The sequence below is a fragment of the Cherax quadricarinatus genome, chromosome 15 (genome assembly GCF_038502225.1).
Source record: "Cherax quadricarinatus isolate ZL_2023a chromosome 15, ASM3850222v1, whole genome shotgun sequence".
In the NCBI taxonomy this organism is placed as follows: domain Eukaryota; kingdom Metazoa; phylum Arthropoda; class Malacostraca; order Decapoda; family Parastacidae; genus Cherax; species Cherax quadricarinatus.
The window spans coordinates 41,581,957-41,608,532 of record NC_091306.1 but is presented as its reverse complement, the minus strand read 5'-3'; the positions used below and the strand labels follow the sequence as shown (position 1 = coordinate 41,608,532).

General features: G+C 39.0%; 1 protein-coding gene across 1 annotated transcript in view; it reads left to right on the top strand.

The window, feature by feature from the left end:
- The first annotated feature begins 330 nt into the window (after nucleotides 1-330).
- LOC128703308 (histone-lysine N-methyltransferase 2C) overlaps nucleotides 331-26,576 on the top strand; it is a 394,589-nt gene continuing 368,343 nt past the window's right edge. The window contains 4 exon segments of the mRNA XM_070085312.1: nucleotides 331-533; nucleotides 13,013-13,149; nucleotides 17,242-17,573; nucleotides 20,054-20,251. Coding sequence (XP_069941413.1) covers nucleotides 508-533; nucleotides 13,013-13,149; nucleotides 17,242-17,573; nucleotides 20,054-20,251 — 693 coding nt within the window. The 5' untranslated portion in view covers nucleotides 331-507.

Here is a 26,576-nt window from a genome sequence, read left to right as displayed (position 1 = left end):
ATGAATTGTTTATGCTATGGCATTGTGACCTTTAATCTTGCAAGCTTTTCATTAAAGTGATATAATGGATGTGAAGTTTTAATTTCATGTTTAAAAGTGTGTAACAAAGATTTTGTAAATTCTTCTTTAGAAACAGAATTGATTACTGAAATAAATTATTAGAGGCTGTATGTGTACTACATCTATTTAAAGTTTTTGAAGGTATTATGAGAGAGTACATGAAGGAGATGATGCACTAAGCCTGGTTTATTCCTTTTTACTGTACCACAAATAGGTAAATACTGTACACGAAATATAATGCATCTGAAAATCTAAAAAACTTATTATTTATTTCACCAACAGACATGTCGTGCTTGTGGGGACTGTGGTTCTCGAACACCAGGCAATGGCTTGTCATCACGATGGCATTCTAACTTCACCGTGTGTGATTCCTGTTACCAGCTTCGCAATAAAGGGCTTGCCTGCCCAATTTGTCAGAAGGCATATCGGGCAATAGCCCAGAAAAACATGGCTCAGTGTACAAAGTGTAAAAGGTATGTATCCTAGGAAAATTCTCTTTAATCATAGACAAGGATTTAAGATGCTAACCCCCTTCACTGTCAGAGCCATGAAATTAACCCTTAAACTGTCCAAACATAGATCTGCGTTTGTACTGCTAGCACTCCAAATGTAGATCGTTTTATTTTTCCTTCAAATTTCTCATTAGAGACCTGATAGGCCTAGGCAGTATAGAATGGGTCTTAACACTGTGTACAGTGGGCCGTCAGATATCGGCCATTCCGGATATCGGCCAATTCGGATTTCGGTTGCTTTTTTGGCCAAAATTCTATCCTGGATTTTTGCCGGCAACTTGGAAATCGGCCGTATTGGATCTGTCCGTCTGCCACTCTGCCACGTTCGTGAATCTTGCCATGTCTGGGTGAGTGAACAAGGCTCCTTGCATTCATCTAAACATTTCGTTATAATCCATTGTTTTTTGTGGTTATTTATTGAGTGCAAGTGCGAAATAAGCCACCATATGCCCAAAGAAAGTTCCTAGTGCCAACCCTATGGTAAAGAAAGTGAGAAGCACAATAGAATTCAGGAAAGAAATTGTAGCAAAGTACGAGAGTGGTGTACGTGTCCTGGAGCTTGCCAGGATGTATGGAAAATCCAAATCAACAGTCACTTCGATCCTGGCAAAGAAAGTAGAAATCAAGGAAGCTAATGTTGTGAAAGGGGTAAATATGCTAACAAAGCAATGATCACCAGTAATTGAAGATGTGGAGAAGTTATTGTTGGTGTGGATCAGTGATAAACAATTAGCAGGAGATAGTGTTATGGAATCGATCACTTGGGAAAAGGCAAGGCAGTTGTATGCGGATCTCCTAAAGAAAATGCAAGCAACGAGTGCTGCTGTTAGTGAATTTATGGCCAGCAATGGCTGGTTTGAGAGATTTAAGAAGCGTAGTGGCATGCACAGTGTGTAAGGCATGGCGAGACTGCAAGTTCAGACAAAGGTGCAGCTGAAGAATTTGTGCATGAATTCAAGGAGTACGTAGAAACTGAAGGATTCGTCCCCCAGCAGGTGTTCAGTATTGACGAAACAGGCCTCTTTTGGAAGAAAATACCAAAGAGGACCTACATCACGCAGGAGGAAAAGGCACTGCCAGGACACAAGCCTATGAAGGATAGGCTTACTCTTTTGTTGTGTGGTAATGCTAGTGGGGATTTCAAAGTGAAGCCTTTACTGGTGTATCACTGTGTTCAAGAAAAACAATGTCGTCAAGAGTAAATTGTGTGTGATGTGGAAAGCTAATAATAAGGCATGGGTAGCAAGGCAAATTTTCATTGACTGGGTCCATGAAGTGTTTGGCCCGAGTGTGAAAAAATACCTACAGGAAAATAAATTGCCACTTAAGTACCTCCTGGTACTGGACAGTACTCCTGCTCATCCTCCAGACTTGGTAGACCAGTTGTCTGTGGAGTTAAGTTTTATAACAGTGAAGTTATTGCCTCCTAACACCACTCCTCTCATTCCCACGGAATAGTACCTTATACTTATCCACATTAACTTCATCTGGTACAGAGAGAGGCAGATAAAGGTAGACACAGATAGAGACAATCATGCTTGTATGTGTGGAACAGTGAGAACAAATAGAAAACATGCCAAGGCTCACTGGGGGCAGTCCTGATGGTGCAGCAATGTTGAGTAACTGCACCATCAGCAATTTAGCGCCACTTTGTCTTGACACTGTGCTTCAAGGGGTTTTGTATACTCATTTTTTACACCAAACACAAGGTCAGAGGTTTGCTTTTCCCATCAGGCACTGTGTGGCTGGTGCAGGTTTTTTTTTTATTCATGCGCACTTGCTGCATGGACCAATTCTCTCATCTCTAGCCCCAAAATTTACCACTCGCAGCATATCCGAGAGAGCTGAGCTCAAAACATAGATTTACATTAGTGATCCCTGCATTAATGACGTATATCTATGTAAGAGACAGTGAAAAGATTAATAAAATTGACAAATTGAAATGTACATAGCTCAGAGTGAGTGACAAGGCTTGTTTTTTATATAAAGCCCACCAATGAGAAGGTTTGAAGCTATGCAGGAAAGACATCCTCCAGTGATTGATCTGATTTCAACAATTCCATCCCTTATGCACTGGCCTGGAGTTTTAAGACTCACTTGCCATGAGTTTAATCCCTGCCCGTGGAATGATTTGTTTACAATCGTGTCATTACGATTTCGTGAGTCTTTTTATAAAATGTATCGTCAAAAATATTTTGAAGCCAATCAGAAGACGCATTCTTTAGTTATTGAGTAAATGATTAACTTCACTGTATATATCCAGTAAAATTGAGAAATTGGAACTTATGCCTCCCAATTACAGCCTGAGATTTGTGTTTAGGAAACCACACCAGTGATGAAAATTTGATGCCAATCGGGTACGTTATTCTCCAGTTTTATGGCATGGGTTCCATTGATTTTTTTTTTTTTTAATTTTTTATTACATCAACAAATTTGACTGCATGCAAACAAAATTTAATAGGTACTATCTTGGTCCTAAGATGCATCAGCCATTAAATATTGAAACTGTTCAGAAGACGCAATCTAAAAATTAATAACCGTGATTTAACGGGAATAAAAATTTCACACTGTTTTACAAACAAAATCTTCCAGAAATTACATTTTATGCCTTCGTCAAATTTTTTGGCACATTTTTTTGAATAAAGCTACAATACTAAGGATTTTGGGGTTCAAGAACTCTGACATAGGACATGTGAACATGCTGATTGTTTCAAGAATCTGATCCTCGTTACCATACATAAGTGTTGAAAATTTGAAGCAAAGTAGATGAGGCATTCTTGAGTTAGGAGTGAAACAAAATCGGAAAGTTGGAAAAAGTAAAAAAGAACAAAGGGATAAAAATTAAGGCAGCCTCTTAAAAGTACCCTTTTGGGGATACCTAATACAACATGTGACAAATCAACAATGTTCCATAAATAGGAGTCATGGGAAAGGTTATTCCAAAGAACTTGATATGTGGCTTTGAATTGCATTTCGCAGCTGAAAGGATTTTTAAAGATTATGTAATTATCAAAGGAAATTTCATAATATGTAGTAATATTGATGTGTTTTCTGGAATGGTGTTTATGGTTTTATTGGCTATTTCTTGGTATCACTTACAGAATGGAAGATATACCAAAATAGAGATGATTTTAATGGGTTTCAGGACTGGAAGTAGTGGAAATATTCTATTTTTGCAAGTTTTCCTGAGGATGTGTAAGACTCCATACACCCCTCAAGCTTTTTTATGGATTTTTAATAGGTCTGATTAAATTAATGTGATACCATAAACCACGACCAATCATTCCTGGTTATATTTTATTATCCAAGAAATAAAGTAAATCTTCATTTTTTTGTGGTAATGAATTTAAAATGGAAGGCAGGTGTTATATAGGAGAGACCTAGGGCCATGATTAACCCTTTGACTGTCGCAACACCCAATCCTGAGGTGTCTCCTGGTGTCGCAAAATTTAAAAAAAAAAAAAAAAAATTTCTTATGAAATGATAGAGAATCGTTTCCCGATTGTAATGACACCAAAAAAACGAAATTTGATGGAAAACTGACGGAATTATGCTCTTGCGAAGTTAGCGACCTCGGCGCTGTTTATAAATCAGCGATTTCGCCCACTTTGAGCCCTATTTTCAGCTAATTCCATTGTTCCAGTTGCCCAAACTTATAGCTATATCTTTAGAACTCCATTTTTTCTATCGATTGAGTACAAGAAACTGCCCATTTACTGATTTCAACTACCTAATAATGTGGTCAGAAATTTGCAATTTGGCGAATTTCACGGAAACTAAAAAATATGACAATTTCAAAATAAGGTTCAAAATGAACAATGCAGACATTCCTGGCTCTAAAATAACATTTTCTTTGCTCATCAGTCATGTCTCCAGGCCCCTCTGTTATTACTCTTGCTTTCTATTTTGAATTTTTATTCAAACAAAAAATAGAAGACTTACTATTATGCAGACTACTGCAATTCTGTAATAATTGTGTAAATAACATCAACCCATTCATGACTGCATATTAGAATGGCTAGTTGGACATTTATTGGACAATGGCATCATTTGTTTACTTTTGAACATTGGCAAAAATCAAACATTTCCCCTACTTTGAGCTCCATTTCTAGGTTCTTTTTATAGTAAAATCAATCAAAATCACCTCTATTTCTATAATATGTTTTCCATTCTATCAAATGAGACCAAGAAAACGAGAATACAACTTAAATACTATACGAAAATAGACCACAAAGTCGGCATTTTAATTAAAAAAAACGGTCGGTTTTTTTTTTCTCATTATGCACTGCGTGCTCCAGGATTTTTTTTATACGGTGCACACTGACCACACAGACCCATTCTCTCACATGTGTGGCCTACCAGCTTTCTCCTGCTTGATTTGAAGCCGCTAGAATTTATGAGTATATATACGTCAAACACGGTACCTCGTAAGACGTATATATACGGCCGCGATAGTCAAAGGGTTAATGAAGAGAGGAAATGTTTTATTGCCAGAAATGTGTACATTGTTTATTTGGACTCTGTTTTCAAATTGGAATTTTTTTTTGTAAAACTGGCCAAATTACAGATTTCTGTGTACTTTATAGTTAAAATAGTGGAATGGGTGGTTTCTTGTTCTCAGTCGATAGAATGGAAGGCAGTGGAACTGGGGAAAATCGCGAGTGTAAATTGCACCATGTGGCTGCGTAATTCGTGAGTTTACATCAAATTTAGTACATTTGGTGCCATTACCTTCGGAAGAAGATTCTCTACCATTTCAGAAAAAAAGTGGACACTGAGAGCAATATTAATTTCAGGGGTCTGGATAATGAAAGGGTTAACAGTGAATGATAGCCCTTCATTTCTAGAGATTACAAATATAATTTTATTAGTAAATTATTTTTTAACACTTTGACTGTTTACGCCGTATAAATACGTCTTACGCGCCACTGTTTCTGAAGGGAATGTATGAAAGAAGGGAATGTATGAAAGTATAGTAGTACCAACACTCTTATATGGGTGTGAAGCTTGGGTGGTAAATGCAGCAGCGAGGAGATGGTTGGAGGCAGTAGAGATGTCCTGTCTAAGGGCAATGTGTGGTGTAAATATTATGCAGAAAATTCGGAGTGTGGAAATTAGGAAAAGGTGTGGAGTTAAAAAAAGTATTAGTCAGAGGGCAGAAGAGGGGTTGTTGAGGTGGTTTGGTCATTTAGAGAGAATGGATCAAAGTAGAATGACATGGGAAGCATATAAATCTATAGGGGAAGGAAGGCGAGGTAGGGGTCGTCCTCGAAAGGGTTGGAGAGAGGGGGTAAAGGAGGTTTTGTGGGCAAGGGGTTTGGACTTCCAGCAAGCGTGCGTGAGCGTGTTAGATAGGAGTGAATGGAGACGAATGGTACTTGGGACCTGACGATCTGTTGGAGTGTGAGCAGGGTAATATTTAGTGAAGGGATTCAGGGAAACCGGTTATTTTCATATAGTCGGACTTGAGTCCTGGAAATGGGAAGTACAATGCTTGCAATTTAAAGGAGGGGTTTTTGATATTGGCAGTTTGGAGGGATATGTTGTGTATCTTTATATGTACAGTGGACCCCCGGTTAACGAACTTTTTTCATTCCAGTAGTATGTTCAGGTGCCAGTACTGACCAAATTTTTTACCATAAGGAATATTGTGAAGTAGATTAGTCCATTTCAGACCCCCAAACATACACGTACAAACGCACTTACATAAATACACTTACATGATTGGTCGCATTTGGAGGTGATCGTTAAGCGGGGGTCCACTGTATATGCTTCTAAACTGTTGTATTCTGAGCACCTCTGCAAAAACAGTGATTATGTGTGAGTGTGGTGAAATTGTTGAATGATGATGAAAGCATTTTCTTTTTGGGGATTTTCTTTCTTTTTTGGGTCACCCTGCCTCGGTGGGAGACGGCCGACTTGTTGAAAAAAAAAAAATTCTAGCGGCTTCAAATCAAGTGGGAGAAAGCTGGTAGGCCCACATGTGAGAGAATGGGTCTGTGTGGTCAGTGTGCACCACATAAAAAAAATCCTGCAGCACACAGTGCGTAATGAGAAAAAAAAACTAATCGTTTTTTTGGATTAAAACGCTGACTTTGAGGTGTATTTTTTATATAGTATTTGTTGTTGTATTCGCGTTTTCATGGTCTTAGTTGATAAAATGGAAAACAAATTACAGAAATAGAGATGATTTTCATTACTTTGACGATGAAAACGGCCTTGAAACTGAGCTCAAAGTAGCTGAAATGTTCAATTTTTACCAATGTTCAGGAGTAAACAAATCACACCACACGTCCAATATGCATCAACTGGGGAGTCTAATATTCTTTCACTAGTGCACTGATATTATTTATACTATTTTTGCAATTATGCAGTAGTCTGCATCACAGTAAATTTTGTATTTTTTTGTATGAATAAAAAATCAAAATAGAAAGCAATAATAATATAAGAGGGGCCTAGAATGTGACTAATGAACAGAGGATATGTTATTTTAGTGCCAAGAATGTCTACCTTGTTTATTCTGGACCCTATTTTGAAATTGGCATCTTTTTTAATTTGCGTGAAATTGGCCAAATTGCCAATTTCTGACCACTATATTGGGTAGTTCAAATTGGTAAATGGGCGGTTTCTTGTACTCAGCTGATAGATAAAATGGAGTTCTAAAGAAATAGCTATGAGTTTGGTCAACTGGACCAAAGAATTGGCTGAAAACAGGGCTCAAAGTCGGCAAAATTGCCGATACACATATGTCGCCGAGACCGCTAACTTCGCGGGAGCATAATTCCGTGAGTTTTCGACCAAATTTCGAACTTTTGGTGTCATTACCATCGGGAAAAGATTCTCTATCATTTCATAAGAAAAAAATATATTTTTTTCTTTTTTTTCAAAAATTTATCGACTTAGAAGGACAGTTTCAGAAAGGGGCCTGCGACAGTCACAGGGTTAATATCTTTGAGTATACTTTTAAGTGTTATAAGGAGGTATTAATAGTTTGCTTTTTTCATTTATGAAAATTGCCAATTATTATATAAAACATTTTGACCAAACATAGGAATAAAACTAATTAAAATTTTTCAGTTGTATATATAATTTATTTTTGACCACAGTAATTTTCTCCCATGAAGGGAGTTACCCAAAAGAAGGAAACTTTCTCCATTTATTCAGCAGCTGTCTTGCCAACAGAGTGCAAACATTACAATTCATATGACCCTCTGAACTGCAACATCCCTATTGAAGGATGGGTTGGAGTTTTACAATACAGGACTGTATTTCTCACCTCCAGGACTCAAGTCTGGCTAACCAGTTTAACTGAATGCCTTCATAAGTGCTATTTTACTCTCGCACTAACTTCATACTATCCCAAAAGCCACTTAGTCTCCACTCCGATCTAGCACACACACACCTGCCTTCTCAATGCTCAACCACCTGTAATGAGATGAAATGGTTTTTGGGACTTTGGAAGCTGTTGGAGTGTGAGCAAGGTAATATTTAGTGAAGGGGGGGGAAACCAGTTAGCCAGACTTGAGTCCTGAAGGTAGAAAGTACAGTGCCTGCACTCTAAAGTAGGGTTTTGGGATATTTGCTGTGTAAAGGGACATCTAAACTGTCTTAACTGCATGCCTCTAACAGACACCGATAGTGTGAATGATGGTGAAAGTGGCTTTTTCGGGTCACCCTGCATTGATGGGAAACTGTCAGCGTGTTAAAATAAAAATAAATAATTTGTTTTAAGATCGTTTTTCTAACTTGATATTTCTGAGGCAAGAGCAGCAGGGTTACAGTTTGATGAAATAAAGGATATTCCCTTTGTCTGGGATAAGTTATATTTTTGTAAGTTTCAGAATTGTAAGAAATTTACAAGTCATAAACCTGACAAGAGACTAGTACCCATTCTGAGATGTTTTCATAAATGTTGGAATGTTGCTCTGTACCGTGGGAGCATTGTTGGAAGAGCAGTTTTGGTTATCTGACAAACTATTTATTTATTTTATTAACACATAGGCTGTCTCACATCAAGGCAGAGTGGCCTGAAAAAGAAAAACTTTCATCATTCACTCCATCACTGTCTTGCCAAAGGCATGCTTACCCTACAGTTATTAAACTGCAGCATTAACATCCCTCCCTCAGAGTGCAGGCATTGTACTTCCTATCTCCAGGGCTCAAGTCCGGCCTGTCAGTTTCCCTGAACCCTTTCATAAATGTTACCTTGCTCTACTCCATCAGCATGTCAAGTCCTAAAAACCATTTATTTCCATTTGCTCTTATCTAACATGCTCATGCATGCTAGATAAGAGCGAATGGAAGTCCAAGCCCCTCATATACAAAACCTCCTTTACCCCCTCCCTCCAACCTTTCCTAGGCCAACCCCTGCCCCGCCTTCATTCCACTACAGATTTATACACTTGAAGTCATTCTATTTCCTTCCATCCTCTCTACATGCCCAAACCACCTTAACAACCCCTCCTCAGCCCTCTGGATAATTCTTTTGGTAATCCTGCACCTCCTCCTAATTTCCAAACTATGAATTCTTTGCATTATATTCACACCACACACTGCTCTCAGGCATGACATTTCCACTGCCTCCAGCCTTCTCCTTGTTGCAACATTCATCACCCGTGTTTCACACCCATATAAGAGCATTGGTATAACTATACTCTCATGGACAGAGTTCTTTGTTTCAACAGACTCCTCAGTGCACCACTCACCTTTTTCCCCTTATCAATTCTATGATTCATCTCATCTTTCATAAACCCATCTGCTGACACGTCCACTCTTAAATATCTGAAAACATTCACCACCTCCATGCTCTCTCCCTCCAATCTGATATCCAATCTTTCATCACCTAATTTTTTTATTATTCTCATCACTTTACTCTTTCCTATATTCACTTCTAATTTTCTTCTTTTACATACCCTACCAAACTCATCCACGAACTTCTGCAACTTCTCTTCAGAATCTCCCAAAACCATAGTGTCATCAGCAAAGACCAACTGTGACATCTCACACTTTGTGTTAGATTCTTTATCTTTTAACCCCACACCTCTTGCCTACACCCAGGCATTCACCTCTCTTACAACCCCATCTATAAATATATTGAACATCCATGGTGACATCACCCATACTTGTCTAAGGCCTGCTTTTACTGGGAAATAATCACCCTCTCTCCTACATACTCTAACCTGAGCCTCACTATGCTCATAAAAACTCTTCACTGCTTTCAGTAACCTACCTCCTATTACATCATTTGTAACATCTGCCACATTGCTCACCTATGTACCCTGTCATATGCCTTTTCCAAATCCATAAATGCCACAAAAACATCTTTACCCTTGACTAAATACTGTTCATCTATATGTTTCACTGTAAGCACTTGGTCTACACACCCCCTACCTTTCCTAGAGCCTCCTTGTTCATCTGCTATCCTACTCTCTGTCTTACTCTTAATTCTTTCAATAATAACTCTACCATACACTTTACCAGGTATATTCAACAGACTTCTTTCTTTCAATAAACCGGCCGTATTCCACCAAGGCAGGGTGGCCCAAAAAGAAAAACGAAAGTTTCTCTTTTTAAATTTAGTAATTTATACAGAAAGGGTTACTAGCCCCTTGCTCCCGGCATTTTAGTCGCCTCTTACAACACGCATGGCTTACAGAGGAAAAATTCTGTTCCACTTCCCAATGGAGAATGCAACAGACTTATTCCCTTAAAATTTTTGCACTCTCTTTTGTCCCCTTTGCCTTTATACCAAGGAGCTATGCATGCTCTGTGTCAGTCCCTAGGTACCTTACCCTCTTCCATACATTTTTTTTTTTTTTTTTTTTTTATTATCACACCGGCCGATTCCCACCAAGGCAGGGTGGCCCGAAAAAGAAAAACTTTCACCATCATTCACTCCATCACTGTCTTGCCAGAAGGGTGCTTTACACTACAGTTTTTAAACTGCAACATTAACACCCCTCCTTCAGAGTGCAGGCACTGTACTTCCCATCTCCAGGACTCAAGTCCGGCCTGCCGGTTTCCCTGAATCCCTTCATAAATGTTACTTTGCTCACACTCCAACAGCACGTCAAGTATTAAAAACCATTTGTCTCCATTCACTCCTATCAAACACGCTCAAGCATGCCTGCTGGAAGTCCAAGCCCCTCGCACACAAAACCTCCTTTACCCCCTCCCTCCAACCCTTCCTAGGCCGACCCCTACCCCGCCTTCCTTCCACTACAGACTGATACACTCTTGAAGTCATTCTGTTTCGCTCCATTCTCTCTACATGTCCGAACCACCTCAACAACCCTTCCTCAGCCCTCTGGACAACAGTTTTGGTAATCCCGCACCTCCTCCTAACTTCCAAACTACGAATTCTCTGCATTATATTCACACCACACATTGCCCTCAGACATGACATCTCCACTGCCTCCAGCCTTCTCCTCGCTGCAACATTCATCACCCACGCTTCACACCCATATAAGAGCGTTGGTAAAACTATACTCTCATACATTCCCCTCTTTGCCTCCAAGGACAAAGTTCTTTGTCTCCACAGACTCCTAAGTGCACCACTCACTCTTTTTCCCTCATCAATTCTATGATTCACCTCATCTTTCATAGACCCATCCGCTGACACGTCCACTCCCAAATATCTGAATACGTTCACCTCCTCCATACTCTCTCCCTCCAATCTGATATTCAATCTTTCATCACCTAATCTTTTTGTTATCCTCATAACCTTACTCTTTCCTGTATTCACCTTTAATTTTCTTCTTTTGCACACCCTACCAAATTCATCCACCAATCTCTGCAACTTCTCTTCAGAATCTCCCAAGAGCACAGTGTCATCAGCAAAGAGCAGCTGTGACAACTCCCACTTTGTGTGTGATTCTTTATCTTTTAACTCCACGCCTCTTGCCAAGACCCTCGCATTTACTTCTCTTACAACCCCATCTATAAATATATTAAACAACCACGGTGACATCACACATCCTTGTCTAAGGCCTACTTTTACTGGGAAAAAATTTCCCTCTTTCCTACATACTCTAACTTGAGCCTCACTATCCTCGTAAAAACTCTTCACTGCTTTCAGTAACCTACCTCCTACACCATACACTTGCAACATCTGCCACATTGCCCCCCTATCCACCCTGTCATACGCCTTTTCCAAATCCATAAATGCCACAAAGACCTCTTTAGCCTTATCTAAATACTGTTCACTTATATGTTTCACTGTAAACACCTGGTCCACACACCCCCTACCTTTCCTAAAGCCTCCTTGTTCATCTGCTATCCTATTCTCCGTCTTACTCTTAATTCTTTCAATTATAACTCTACCATACACTTTACCAGGTACACTCAACAGACTTATCCCCCTATAATTTTTGCACTCTCTTTTATCCCCTTTGCCTTTATACAAAGGAACTATGCATGCTCTCTGCCAATCCCTAGGTACCTTACCCTCTTCCATACATTTATTAAACAATTGCACCAACCACTCCAAAACTATATCCCCACCTGCTTTTAACATTTCTATCTTTATCCCATCAATCCCGGCTGCCTTACCCCCTTTCATTTTACCTACTGCCTCACGAACTTCCCCCATACTCACAACTGGCTCTTCCTCACTCCTACAAGATGTTATTCCTCCTTGCCCTATACACGAAATCACAGCTTCCCTATCTTCATCAACATTTAACAATTCCTCAAAATATTCCTTCCATCTTCCCAATACCTCTAACTCTCCATTTAATAACTCTCCTCTCCTATTTTTAACTGACAAATCCATTTGTTCTCTAGGCTTTCTTAACTTGTTAATCTCACTCCAAAACTTTTTCTTATTTTCAACAAAATTTGTTGATAACATCTCACCCACTCATACATATATTAAATAAAAGCACCAACCACTCTAAAACTATATCCCCACCTGCTTTTAACATTTCTATTTTTATCCCATCAATCCCTGCTACCTTACCCCCTTTCATTCTACCCACTGCCTTACGAACTTCCCTAACACTCACAACAGGCTCCTCCTCAAAAATACAAGATGTTATTCCTCCTTGCCCTATACTCGAAATCACAGCTTCCCTATCTTCATCAACATTTAGCAATTCCTCAAAATATTCCCTTCATCTTCCTGATACCTCTAACTCTCCATTTAATAACTCTCCTCTTGTACTTAAAATACATATGCCAATATTGAGGTGAGAGTTGAGCAAGTGCTAAAAAGTAAAATGGTGTTCATAGCAAAATTTGAAATTGAATATTGACTGCTCATGTAATATTATAAAGTTTAACTTGAATAGAGGTATCACTAGTAGTGATGCTAGGAACCTATAGTCTCAGAGAACATATTAAATATGCCTCAAAAAAAAAACTTAGTTTTTCTCTTTAAAGTTGTCGGAGTGCTTTTGTATACTTAAAACTTTTGTGGTAATTTGCAATTTCTCCATCAGGCATGTCCATAGTATGTGTGATATTGATGCTGACCTCAGTGTAATTCAGACCAAGTGGAATGCTGATCACTCATATGAATATGTATGCAGCAGTTGTAATAGGATAGTTGCGTCTCCGAGTCAGTCACCACGCACCAGTAAGTTGTATGTATGTTCTTTCACTGATTACAACAGTTATCTATGCTGTTGCTTATAATTATAGTGTACTATATAGTGTAGTAGGTTGGTAGACAACAACCACCCAGGGAGGTACTATCATCCTGCCAAGTGAGTGTAAAACGAAAGCCTGTAATTGTTTTACATGATGGTAGGATTGCTGGTGTCTTTTGTCTGTCTCATAAATATGCAAGATTACAGGTATGTCTTGCTACTTCTACTTACACTTAGGTCACACTACACATACATGTACATGTTTATTATACACACTCATATGAGTTTTCTTAGATTTTATCTTAATAGTTCTTGGTCTTATTACTTTTCCTTTTATATCCATGGGGAAGTGGAATAAGAATCTTTCCTCCGTAAGCTATACGTGTTGTAAAAGTCAACTAAAATGCCGGGAACAATGGGCTAGTAACCCCTTTTCCTGTAAAGATTACTAAAAAGAATAAGAAGAAGAAAATTGTCAAAGTGGGAAGTCTGAATGTGTGTGGATGTTGTGCAAATGATAAGAAAGAGATGATTGTGGATGTTATGAATGAGAAGAAGCTGGATGTCCTGGCTTTAAGTGAAACAAAGCTGAAGGGGGTGGGAGAGTTTCAGTGGAGAGGAATAAATGGGATTAAGTCAGGGGTTTCAAATAGAATTAGAGCTAAAGAAGGAGTAGCAATAATGTTGAAGGATAAGCTATGGCAGGAAAAGAGGGACTAAAAATGTATTAATTCAAGGATTATGTGGAGTAAAATAAAGATTGGATGTGAAAAGTGGGTTATAGTAAGCGTATATGCACCTGGAGATGAGAGAAGTGTAGATGAGAGAGAGAGATTTTGGGAAATGTTGAGTGAATGCGTGGGGAGTTTTGAACCAAGTGTGAGAGTACTTGTGGTTGGGGATTTCAATGCTAAAGTGGGTAAAAATGTTATGGATGGAGTAGTAGGTAAGATTGGGGTGCCAGGGGTAAATGTAAATGGGGAGCCTTTAATTGAGCTATGTGTAGAAAGAGATTTGGTAATAAGTAATACATATTTTATGAAAAAGAGGATAAATAAATATACAAGGTATGATGTAGCACCTAATGAAAGTAGTTTGTTAGATTATGTATTGGTGGATAAAAGGTTGATGGGTAGGCTCCAGGATGTACATGTTTATAGAGGGGCAACTGATATATTGGACCATTATCTAGTTGTAGCTACAGTTAGAGTAAGAGGTAGATGGGACAAGCAGAAGGTGGCAACAACAAGTAAGAGAGAGGTGAAAGTGTATAAATTAAGGGAGGAGGAAGTTCGGGTGAGATATAAGCGACTATTGGCAGAAAGGTGGGCTAGTGCAAAGATGAGTAGTGGGGGGGTTGAAGAGGGTTGGATGAGTTTTAAAAATGCAGTATTAGAATGTGGGGCAGAAGTTCGTGCTTATAGGAGGGTGGGGGCAGGAGGAAAGAGGAGTGATTGGTGGAATGATGAAGTACAAAGGGTGTGATAAAAGAGAAAAAGGTAGCTTATGAGAGGTTTTTACAAAGCAGAAGTGTTGTAAGAAGAGCAGAGTATATGGAGAGTAAAAGAAAGGTGAAGAGATTGGTGAGAGAGTGCAAAAGGAAAGGAGATGATGGAGTGGGAGAGGCACTGTCAAGAAGTTTTAATGAAAATAAGAAAAAATTTTGGAGCGAGTTAAGCAAGTTAAGAAAGCCAAGGGAACGTATGGATTTGTCAGTTAAAAACAGAGTAGGGGAGTTAGTAGATGGGGAAATAGAGGTATTAGGTAGATGGCGAGAATATTTTGAGGAACTTTTAAATATTGAGGAAGAAAGGGAGGCGGTAATTTCATGCACTGGCCAGGGAGGTATACCATCTTTTAGGAGTGAAGAAGAGCAAAATGTAAGTGTGGGGGAGGTACGTGAGGCATTACGTTGAATGAAAGTAGGTAAAGCAGCTGGAACTGATGGGATCATGACAGAAATGTTAAAAGCAGGGGGGGATATAGTGTTGGAGTGGTTGGTACTTTTGTTTAATAAATGTATGAAAGAGGGGAAGGTACCTAGGGATTGGCGGAGAGCATGTATAGTCCCTTTATATAAAGGGAAGGGGGACAAAAGAGATTGTAAAAATTATAGAGGAATAAGTTTACTGAGTATACCAGGAAAAGTGTACGGTAGGGTTATAATTGAAAGAATTAAGAGGTAAGACAGAATGTAGGATTGCAGATGAGGTAGGAGGTTTCAGAGTGGGGATGTGTAGATCAAGTGTTTACACTGAAGCATATATGTGAACAGTATTTAGATAAAGGTAGGGAAGTTTTTATTGCATTTATGGATTTAGAAAAGGCATATGATAGAGTGGATAGGGGAGCAATGTGGCAGATGTTGCAAGTATATGGAATAGGTGGTAAGTTATTAAATGCTGTAAAGAGTTTTTATGAGGATAGTGAGGCTCAGGTTAGGGTGTGTAGAAGAGAGGGAGACTACTTCCCAGTAAAAGTAGGTCTTAGACAGGGATGTGTAATGTCACCATGGTTGTTTAATATATTTATAGATGGAGTTGTAAAAGAAGTAAATGCTAGGGTGTTTGGGAGAGGGGTGGGATTAAATTATGGGGAATCAAATACAAAATGGAAATTGACACAGTTACTTTTTGCTGATGATACTGTGCTTATGGGAGATTCTAAAGAAAAATTGCAAAGGTTAGTGGATGAGTTTGGGAATGTGTGTGTAAAGGTAGAAAGCTGAAAGTGAACATAGAAAAGAGTAAGGTGATGAGGGTATCAAATGATTTAGATAAAGAAAAATTGGATATCAAATTGGGAAGGAGGAGTATGGAAGAAGTGAATATTTTCAGATACTTGGGAGTTGATGTGTCAGTGGATGGATTTATGAAGTATGAGGTTAATCATAGAATTGATGAGGGAAAAAAGGTGAGTGGTGCGTTGAGGTATATGTGGAGTCAAAAAACGTTATCTATGGAGGCAAAGAAGGGAATGTATGAAAGTATAGTAGTACCAACACTTTTATATGGGCATGAAGCTTGGGTTGTGAATGCAGCAGCGAGGAGACGGTTGGAGGCAGTGGGATGTCCTGTCTAAGGGCAATGTGTGGTGTAAATATTATTCAGAAAATTTGGAGTGTGGAAATTAGGAGACGGTGTGGAGTTAATAAAAGTATTAGTGAGAGGGCTGAAGAAGGGTTGTTGAGGTTGTTTGGTCATTTAGAGAGAATGGATCAAAGTAGAATGACATGGAGAGCATTTAAATCTGTAGGAGAATGAAGACGGGGTAGGGGTCATCCTCGAAAAGGTTGGAAGGAAGGGGTAAGGGAGGTTTTGTGGGCGAGGGGCTTGGACTTCCAGCAAGCGTGCATGAGCATGTTCGATATTAGTGAATGGAGACAAATGGTATTTGGGACCTGACGATCTGTTGGAGTGTGAGCAGGGTAATATTTATTGAAGGGATTCAGGGAAACCTGTTATTTTTATATAGCTGGACTTGAGTCCTGGAAATGGGAAGTACAATGCCTGCACTCTAAAGGAGGGGTTTCGGGATATTAGCAGTTTGGAGGGATATGTTGTGTATCTTTATACGTATATGCTTCTGAACTGTTGTTCTGAGCACCTCTGCAAAAACAGTGATTATGTGTGAGTGAGGTGAAAGTGTTGAATGATGATGAAAGTATTTTCTTTTTGGGGATTTTCTTTCTTTTTTTGGGTCACCCTGCCTCTGTGGGAGATGGCCGACTTGTTGAAAAAAAAAAAATTATATAATAAACCCCTTTTGTGTGTGTGTGTGTGTGTTTGTGTGTGTGTGTTTGTTTTTGTGGTTTTGTTTGTGTGTTACATGGAATTAAGTAGCACAGTTGAATTTGGGTTATAGGAATTGTTTACTGAATGTAAAGTAAAATGAATGTCTGGAGCTTTGAAATATCTTTTACCTGAATAGAACAGCTTCAGAATAAATTCGTTTGGATCTTTTAAATAAGTTTTCTTTAAAGTGCATTTTTTTTCCTGTTCTGTATTCATACATGTGATATTTTAGGTGCATTGTTCGACTTCATTTAGTTTCAGTTGATGTGTGTTCCTCTTTGACAGCTCAAGATGACAGTTGTGATGGGCCTCCAGAATCTTCAGTTCATTCTGAGGATTCCAATGATACAGATTTAACATCAGAGGGTAAATCTGAAGATCTCTCTTCTGTTCCCAAACCTCAGAGTAGTTTCTGTTCTCGTGGAAAACCCCTGAGCTTAGCTAAGAGAGGTGGATTTCTTCCAAGATTACGAGGAGGTGCTGGTGAAAAGTATGGAGTGGGAAAGAAGGCAGTTTCCAGTTCAAAAAAGCGAGGGCAAACAATTCCAGTTCGCCGAGGTCGAGGCAATGGACGTGGATACAGAGGTTATTTCAACTACCAAAATATTTCTCTTCAGGCAAGTTACTTTTACAAATGTTTACACTTGTTATTAGCCCCTTCATTGTCGGGACCCCTGAAATTAAGTGTGCTGACAATGTCGGGAATTAAAAAAAAAAAAATTCTAAAATAGTATACTATCTTTTTCTGAAAGCAGTAACATCAAAAATATGAAAATTAAAAATTTTTTACCCTTGGGGTCTCATTTTCTTTATGCAAACGAGCTGTCATGCTCTCTGCCATTCCTTACATACCTTCACTTCTTTCATGTACTGTATTTTTGTTTTTTTTAAACACGTCTGCTGTTTCCCACCAAGGCAGGGTGACCCAAAAGAAAGAATAAATATACCAGTCCTTCAAAAATTATATCCCAATCTGCTTTTAACCCTTTGACTGTTTTGGTCGTATATAAACATCTTATGAGCCAGTGTGTTTCACGTATATACACCTACCATCCGACTTACGACCGAGTTCGGTTCTGAGAAACCGGTCGTAAGTCGAAATGGTCGTAAGTTGAAATTTACTACTGAATATTAACAAAACATTTTTGTAATGACTTTATTTTTTTGTTTTATTTTGGTATTTCATGTTTTACTTTACTTTTTATGTTGTTAGTACTGTATTTTATACTGTAAGGTTTAGGATAAACACTGTGTACAACACAAATAGTTGTTTATTTCCCAGAAATTTGGCATAAAAAAATACGGTCATAAGTCGAGTGGTCTTAAGTCGAGCAGGTCGTAAGTCGGATGGTAGGTGTATACTCAAAAACTTTAGCGGCTTCAAATCAAGCAGGAGAAAGCTGGTAGGCCCACATGCTAGGGAATGGGTCTGTGTGGTCAGTGTGCACAGTATAAAAAAAAATCCTGCAGCACGCAGTGCATAATGAGAAAAACAAAACTCTGACTGTGATTTGGATTAAAATGGTTGACTTTGAGACTTTGGCCACATTGCCAATTTCTGACTTCATTGGGCAGTTGAAATCGGTACGTGAGCAATTTCTTGTGCTCAATCGATAGAACAAATGGAGTTTTAAAGAAATAGCTTTGAGTTTGGTGGTCTGGAACAATGGAATTGGCTGAAAATAGGGCTCAAAGTGGGCAAAATCACCGATGCGTAAATGAAGCTGAGATCGCTAACTTTGCGAGAGCGTAATTCCGTAAGTTTTCCGTCAAATTTCGTACTTTTGCAGTCGTTATCTTCGGGAAAAGATTCTCTATCATTTCTTAAGAAATTTTTTTTTTTTTTCTCAAATATTTTGTGACACCAGGAGACACTTCAGGATTTGGGGTTGCAACAGTCAAGTCTTAATTCCATGTGTCACAACTGCTTTTTTCCTTTTCATTCTACCCACTGCCTCAGGCAGTTCTCTCACACTTGTTTATTTCTCCTTTGAGATGTTGCTTCTTCTTGACGAGTGCATGAAATCACAACCTCCTTTCATTAACTTTTAGTAGCTCTTCAAAATATCCTCCATCTTTCCAGCATCTCCATCTCCCCACTTTTGTTCTTAACTGCCAAGTCGACTTTCTTAATGTATTAATCTTGCTAAAACTTTTTCTTATTCTCAGCTAAATATACTGATAAAACCTCTCTCATTCTCTCTCTGCTCCTTTTTACAGTCCTGCACCACTCTTTTAAGTCTCATTTTCTCTCCTTATACTCTGCCTTTCATATATCACTTCTACTTCGTAAAAACTTTTCATTTGCTAACTTTTTCTCCCTGTTATCTCATCATTCCATCAATCATGCTTCTTCTCTCCTACACCAACCTTCTTAAACTCGCAGAATTCTGATGCATACACTAGTACTGGATTCCAAAATCTACTGACCACCACCTCATTATCTGTACTCTCTTTAGCCCTTCTTTCCTTGGATAGGTATTTTTATCATCCTCTGACTGCCTTCTCTTTTGTTTCGTTCATTTTAACTTTTACTTCTATCTTGCTGATGTCATTCTCTTTGTTCTCCACCTACTTTTTACTCTTGCTGTTGCTACCTATTGAATGATGTGGCATGTGTCACCCCCCCTATAAATTATGCACATCTAGAAGTTTGCCCATCTACCATTTATCTAGTAATATAGTTAACTGCTGTTTGCACCTTATACCATGTTTCGTATAATTTATCCTTTTTTTATTTCATAATTCAATTAAAGATCCCCCCCTCCCCCTATTTATCATTTTTCACCTGTGCTTTACCCTTGTAAAATCCAAGTAGGCAAATATCTGTCTATGAAGCTTCCATGTTCTTCTTATTTGTCTTTTATAAAGTTCTGTGAAAAATTCCTAGTACATATATGGACCACAGTGTTTGCAGTGTTTTCTATCTATTGAATAGCCCCTCAGCTTTAGAAGAAAACTATTGTGTATTGATCTTATGATTAATTTGCTTGTTTCTTTGTGATGTTTAATGAGGGCTAAATTTGCAGTTGAGATACATTTTTATTGTTTGCTTTGTCTCATTGCTTTCTAATTGTCCTTTGGTTTTCTTATGTAGGTGATGGAGTCCAATCATAGTTCTGGAAAGGAGGAAGGTGAAGAGAATAAAGTTATTCTCGTATCTACTGATGATGAATTCTGTCTTGAACAAGATGTTTGTGCCATGTGTGGGGCATTCGGACAAGATCAAGAAGGTCGTCTCATTGCTTGTGCTCAGTGTGGCCAGTGTTACCATCCATTTTGTGCTAATGTTAAGGTAAGGACATGCAGGTTAATATTTGTTACAGTTCTTATTATAACAAATGTTAATGTTATTTCCTTTGTAAAACTAACCCTTGTGTCATTTAAATATGCTCTATTGACAGTTTAGGAATATATTTTCATTGTTGGCAGTAATTATGTATTTGCAGTTAGCTATTTGTCTACGTCTTTAATTTTGATTTAGTAATATCAATTAGCTCCACCTTCTTAATGATTGTAGTTGGGTTCAAACCTGTGGCAAGCTGGTTCTAAAACTAGCAGTAAGTTTTTACAAAGTCACAATGATTAATAAGTAAATCTGTTATTTCCGTTCAATCTTACACATGAAGTTATTTTGGAGTGCATTGTCTAGCTCATGTCAATTCCTTTACTACTTGTATGTTGAAGTTGAAGTGTTTCCTGAAGTCTCTGTGGCTTGGTTTTGTGTACATTTTCAATTTTTGTTCTCTTGGTCAAGATCTTGTCTTGTTAATGCTTTTTTTTTTTTGTATTGAGGGTATTTTGCATGTAATTATTATATTGTTTTGTGTTCTTCCAAATACAGTATATATAGTTAATTTTTTTTTTTTTACTTGTAGCTCAGCATGATATTAACCTGGATGCATACTTTTGAACTTTCGTGTTTGATATGATGTTCAATACTACCCTTGTGTACTTACGTATTTATAGCAGACAAGTGGTAAAGGTTGCTGCAAATAGTTTTTCTTTAGATTTATAATGGCCAGCTCAGCATTTGCCATTGTTGATATTCTTTTTCTGTTCTATTCAGATTTGATGTAAGGATTATTACTATATCTTCGTTTTACTCATTTATTCCTAGTCAGTTGGTACTGTATTTTTTTGCTCTCCATTTCTCAGTACCCAGTTTCATTACCTTGCATTTCCTGAGGGTTGAACTGTTTTAGTCACTTGTTTGACCATTTTTTTTTTTTTTATAGTTTTCTGGTCATTTTTGTAGTCTCGTACTGTCATGTTCAGTTTCTAGCCTTATAATTTTACAGCCATCAGTGAAGATTGGTGCAAATGAATTGACAACTATGACTCTATGACCGCGGGTTCAATCCCGGCCGGGGGTATGGTTTACCAACAGACTAGTAATGATACATTTAATAATTATTTTTTTTTTCAACATTCCGGCTATCTCCCACCAAGGCAGGGTAACTTGAAAAGGAAGAAAACTATGAAGTTTTGTTTTACATATAGTAATTTATACAGAAGGGGTTACTAGCCCCTTGCTCTTGCTCCAGTTAATATTAATATAAAAATCTGGGGTTGAAGGAAGGAGGGGTATGGGTTGTCCCAGGAAGGGTGAGAGTGAGAGAGGGAGAATGAGAGAGAATGAATGAGAGGGTGTTGGCACCTGGAGAAGAAGTTGATAACCTTGGGGTGAAATTTGACTCCAAACTGACCATAAAGAACCATGTTGTAACTTGCAAACAAGGCAACCAGGAAGCTTACAGCACTTTGCCGTATCTTGCATCTGCTTGACAGTAGGGGTTGCAAGATTCTGTACGAGGCACAAGTACGCTCACACCTTGAGTATACTCCACTTTCTTGGTTTGCCTCCCCCCCTCTCATCTGCGACTGCTTGACAGAATAGAGAACAGAGCAAGACGTCTCATCTCTCGCCTGGATCCATCCTGGATAGATCTGTCATTTCAGCAGAGCCTTCAACACAGGAGAGATGTGGGTGCCCTTACTGTTATGTACAACACCAATATTGTCAAAGTACCACACTTGGATCCACTTCGAGGACAGCATGAAACAAGCTTTTATGCCACGAGATGGGCAGAAAGCAGCAACTTCACTCTGGCTCTACCGTTCTCCAGAACATCACTCCATCTGAGATCCTATATACCCAGGATGACTCGAGTATGGAACACATTCGTACACCATAATGATGTCACCGAGATAAAGTCAATTGATCAAATGAAAATGCTGGCCCACAGATGGCTCTAACTTCATCCTGTCCCCTACTTGTATGTCTCATAACAATAAAAATGCTTTCAAATGAGCTGATGTAGGTAACAGCTCTTAGCTTGCCAATAAAGTTAGGAATCCTTAACCTGTAAATAGCTTGTCAATAAAGCTAGGGATCCTTAACCTTGTCAAATCCTGTGTAATTAAAAAAAAAAAAAAAGAGAGAGAGAATGAGTGAGTGAGTGAGTGAGAGAGAATTGAGAGTGAGAGTGAATGAGAAAGTAAAGGAGATTTTGATTGCTAATGGCTTCAAGATCTAACAGACTTGTGTGAGCATGTTAGGTCGAAGTGGAAACAAGTAATTTTTATGGAGTAATGTGCTGTATAGTCCTTGTGGCTTAGCGCTTCTTTTTGATTATAATAATAATAATAATAATATGGAGTAATGTGCTGTTGCAGTGTCATCAAGGTAACCTAAAGGGAATCAGAGAAACTCATTAGCTGGACTTAAGTCCTGGAGTTGTGGGGGGTGGGGTTGTTGCAGTCAGAGAGGTAGTCTAATTTTGATGTCAACATGCTTCTGGAAAGATGGCAGTGGGTGAATATTCTTTCTTCTTTGGGTCAGCCATCCTTGGCAGGAGAAGGCCATAATGTAAAAAAGATAATAAAAATAATTTTTTTCAAGAAAGTACAGTACATGAGTGTTACAAAAATTAATGTTTTTATTTTTTTTTTACAAGGAAGAGCCCTTAATTATTTTGAGCATGGTGCCTAGTACCTGATCTTTATGGAAATTTGCTAGTTATATTCACAATCCTGAAATTTATCTGTCAGGTGTTCCCTAATCCAAGCTTTTTTTCAGTCTGTCACTGTCGGTGTAGCTTCTTCGTAGGCATGCACACTGTCATTGAGGGTTCTGGGATAATTCAGCTTGGAATGGAGAGAGTATGTTAGAGGTAGTATAAAGAATTGCCATGGCTATCCCTAATACAACATCAGTGTGTCTAATAGAGTAAGAGAAGGTGGGTACTGGGCATGCATGAACAGTGCTGCCTGACAGCATCTGAAGACATCTATTTGAAAGAGAGGCAGAAATTGATCAATTACTAACATCTTGGCCTTCTATCACATATGACATCCTCATCAACTTGTCATCCAGACTGAAATAACTAAGTGCTGTACAATGTTGGAGTGTGTACCATTACATAAAATAATTTTAGTACAGTGAAATTTACTCTTTTAGGGTGACGACCCCTGCTCTCAAACTTGTTCTCAGGGTTGCAAAACTTAAAAAAAGAAAAATATTTTTTTTATGAAATAGTAGAGAATCTTTTTCTGAAGGTACTAAAACAAAAAGTGCAAAATTTGGTGGAAAACTGACAAATTATGCCTTCGCAAATTTTGCTGTGTCAGTGATATTTACCCACTGACGATTTCCTCCATTTAGGCCAATTATATTGTTCCAGTTTTCCAAATTCTTAGCTGTTTTGCTAGTATGTCTTCCATTTTATTGATTGAGCACAAGAAATTGCCCAATCAACTGTTTTGACTACCCAATAGTGATCAGTAATTGGTAATCTGGCTAATTTCACAAATTTCAAAATATTCCAGTTTCAGAATAGGGTCTTGAATAAACAGTGCAGGCATTCCTTGCCCTAAAATAACATTCTCTCTGTTCATTAGTTAAGTTTCCATGCTTTACACATGAATTCCATTTTGAACTTTTATTAACACAAAAAAAAAAATTTACTGTTATGCAACATTATTGTAATTTTTTGATTTAAGAGATACATTGTTGATATAAAGGTGGCATATACAGTACATGTTGTTACGTGTGTATCACCGATTATAGGGCGAAAATCTCGTCCAGCTCCTCAGAGCTGGGGCGTGTGCCCAAAATACAGCAGGCATTACCCCTTTGAACAGCCGCACTGAGCCACTGGAACAGAAAACTAGCTGCCCTGGGATCCCTAGTTACCCTGATGAGTCTTTTTCCCAGCTCCTTAAGGAATTTAGATGCATTCTTTCCCCATGAGCCAAGGGTCTCTGAGCCTATGGGAACAAACATATAATGATGGGCAAGTTCTCTATATTTTCTAGACTTTTGGGACTCCCTGAAGCTGGCAGCTGCCCCTCCTTCCTCCCTGGTGTATTGGAGATAGGTATCAGCCAAGGTAGATGCACATGTATAGTCCCACACCACCTGCTTCCCATCTGTCCAGGCTTGAAGGGTGATGCCATCTGGACGCTTCTGGCTGCCATCAGATCTGCATAGCTGGGGTGGCTCCCTTACTGCTGGGCATCTGGCTGTTGTGAGGCTCCTCTTGATAATGTTATTAACCTCCTCATGTCTTGCAATCTTTCCCTCGGACTTATGGTACACAAGACCGTGGTACCCGAATCGGTCTGCTGCTTCACTGCCACAAATACACCTATGTTCGGTGAGAATAGGGATGGCAAGTCGAAGGGCAACACCGATGCGGATGGTCTGTGGGTCGAGGCGTGTACCAAGGCTGGAGTTGGGAACAGCCAACAGAAAATCCCCTGCATGAGGTGCTCTCACTGCCAGGAGGCGGGCTCTATCCTTCCCTGACACACTGTGAAGCATTGTTGAGGCTATATTTTCCACTATTGGACCATCCCAGTGCGATTGTTTGTAGTTGTTGGGGGGGGCAGGTCTGGTTTCAGAGCCCGTTAGATTAACCCAGATCATGGCTCCGTCAATGAACTTTTGGTCCTGGACTCCAATCTTGTCCCTAAGATGTTCAGGGAGAATCGCTGCTACAAGCCCTCTGGATGCAATACATGAGGACAGAAAAACAGGTAGTGCAATCTGTGATGACTTGCTGACACCAATGCCTCCTAGACTGACTGGAAGTGTAGCTTGGTTCCACTGCCCGTCTTCTAGAGTAAGGTTAAGTACTTTCGTAAAAATCTGCCTCAGGATACTGTCATATTCGTGCAGTATAGGGTTATCATATGAAGGTGTACATCTTAGGAAATATGTCAACCTGGGCAGACTCGAGCACTTTGTGAGAAGGTACAAGGCATCGTGGGTGTCCAGATTGCCTATTCGTTGTTCCATTCTCCTTAACTCTTCCAATTTCTTCCTGAGAATTGTGTCAATGGCATTGCTTCCCAGAGGTGCTCCTAGCAAGACACTGTTTGTGGGGGCAATGACTGCTGCACCTGGCAGTTTTGATCTCACTGCATTTATCACTTGTTGATTAACTGAGATGATTTCACATTTGGATGGATCCAGGTTGAGACCCATTTCCTGTCCCTGTGTCATTACCTGTGTAAGATCATGTAGGAGAGACTCCTTTGTACCTGCTAGTGTGCCATCATCTAGGAACCAGATGAAATATCAACGCATTCATGAACGTATATTAGACCCACCGGGTAATGTGTATTGGACGCGTGACATGATTTGTTTACTCTTGAACATTGGTAGAATTCAAACATTTCCACTGCTTTAAGCTAAATTTCAAACTATACTTACAGTCCTGAAATTAATCAAATTAATCTTTATTTCTGTAATATATCTTCCATTCCGTCAAATGAGAACAAGAAACCGAGAACACAACCATAAAAACCATACGAAAATATACTGCAAAGTCACTGTTTTATGCCAGAATGATGTTCAGTTTTTTTCATGCACTGCATGCTGCAGGATTTTTTTTTTATGTGGTGCACACTTACTGCATAGACCCATTGTCTTGTATCTAGGCCCAAATTTACCTCTCACAGCTGAGTGAGAGTTAAATTTGGGTGAGCTGAGCTCATGGTCTAGTACTATGGGATCGACACTGGCTTCATAGCCGTAGTACAACAGGACTGACCTCAAAAGGGTTAAATCAGTAATTGGCAAATACATGTAGTAGTAACGTACATCCTGTTTCATGCAAACTGCCCTCATAACTCTTTGAGCCATTATGCTGCAAACCAGATTTTCAAAATATGAACAACCAAATATTCAAAATGACAGTTGTAGGTGCTTAACTAGTTACACTCTCCTGGTTGTGTTTGTAGGGGTTGAGAGAGGGCTCATAGCTCTTCCTCTGAACTCCTACCAACCAGCTTTACTGGTTTCTGACCTCTAAGGCCCAAACATACCTATAACTGAAATTGTTTATCCTGTTAACTTCCACATCTGCTTTGTCTAGTGCTTTCTACTTACACCTGAGACTGAAAAAATGCTGTCCTTGGGCTCCTTCTCTTTGCATCTTAACTCTTTCAGGGTCCGTCCTGTAGTTCTACGGCTTTGAAGCCAAGGTCCATGCTGTAGTTCTACACCATGAGCTCAGCTCACTCAGATAAGCTGTAAGTGGTAAATTTGAGTCTAGATATGAGAGAATATATCTATGTGGTAAGTGTGCACCACATAAAACAAATCCTGC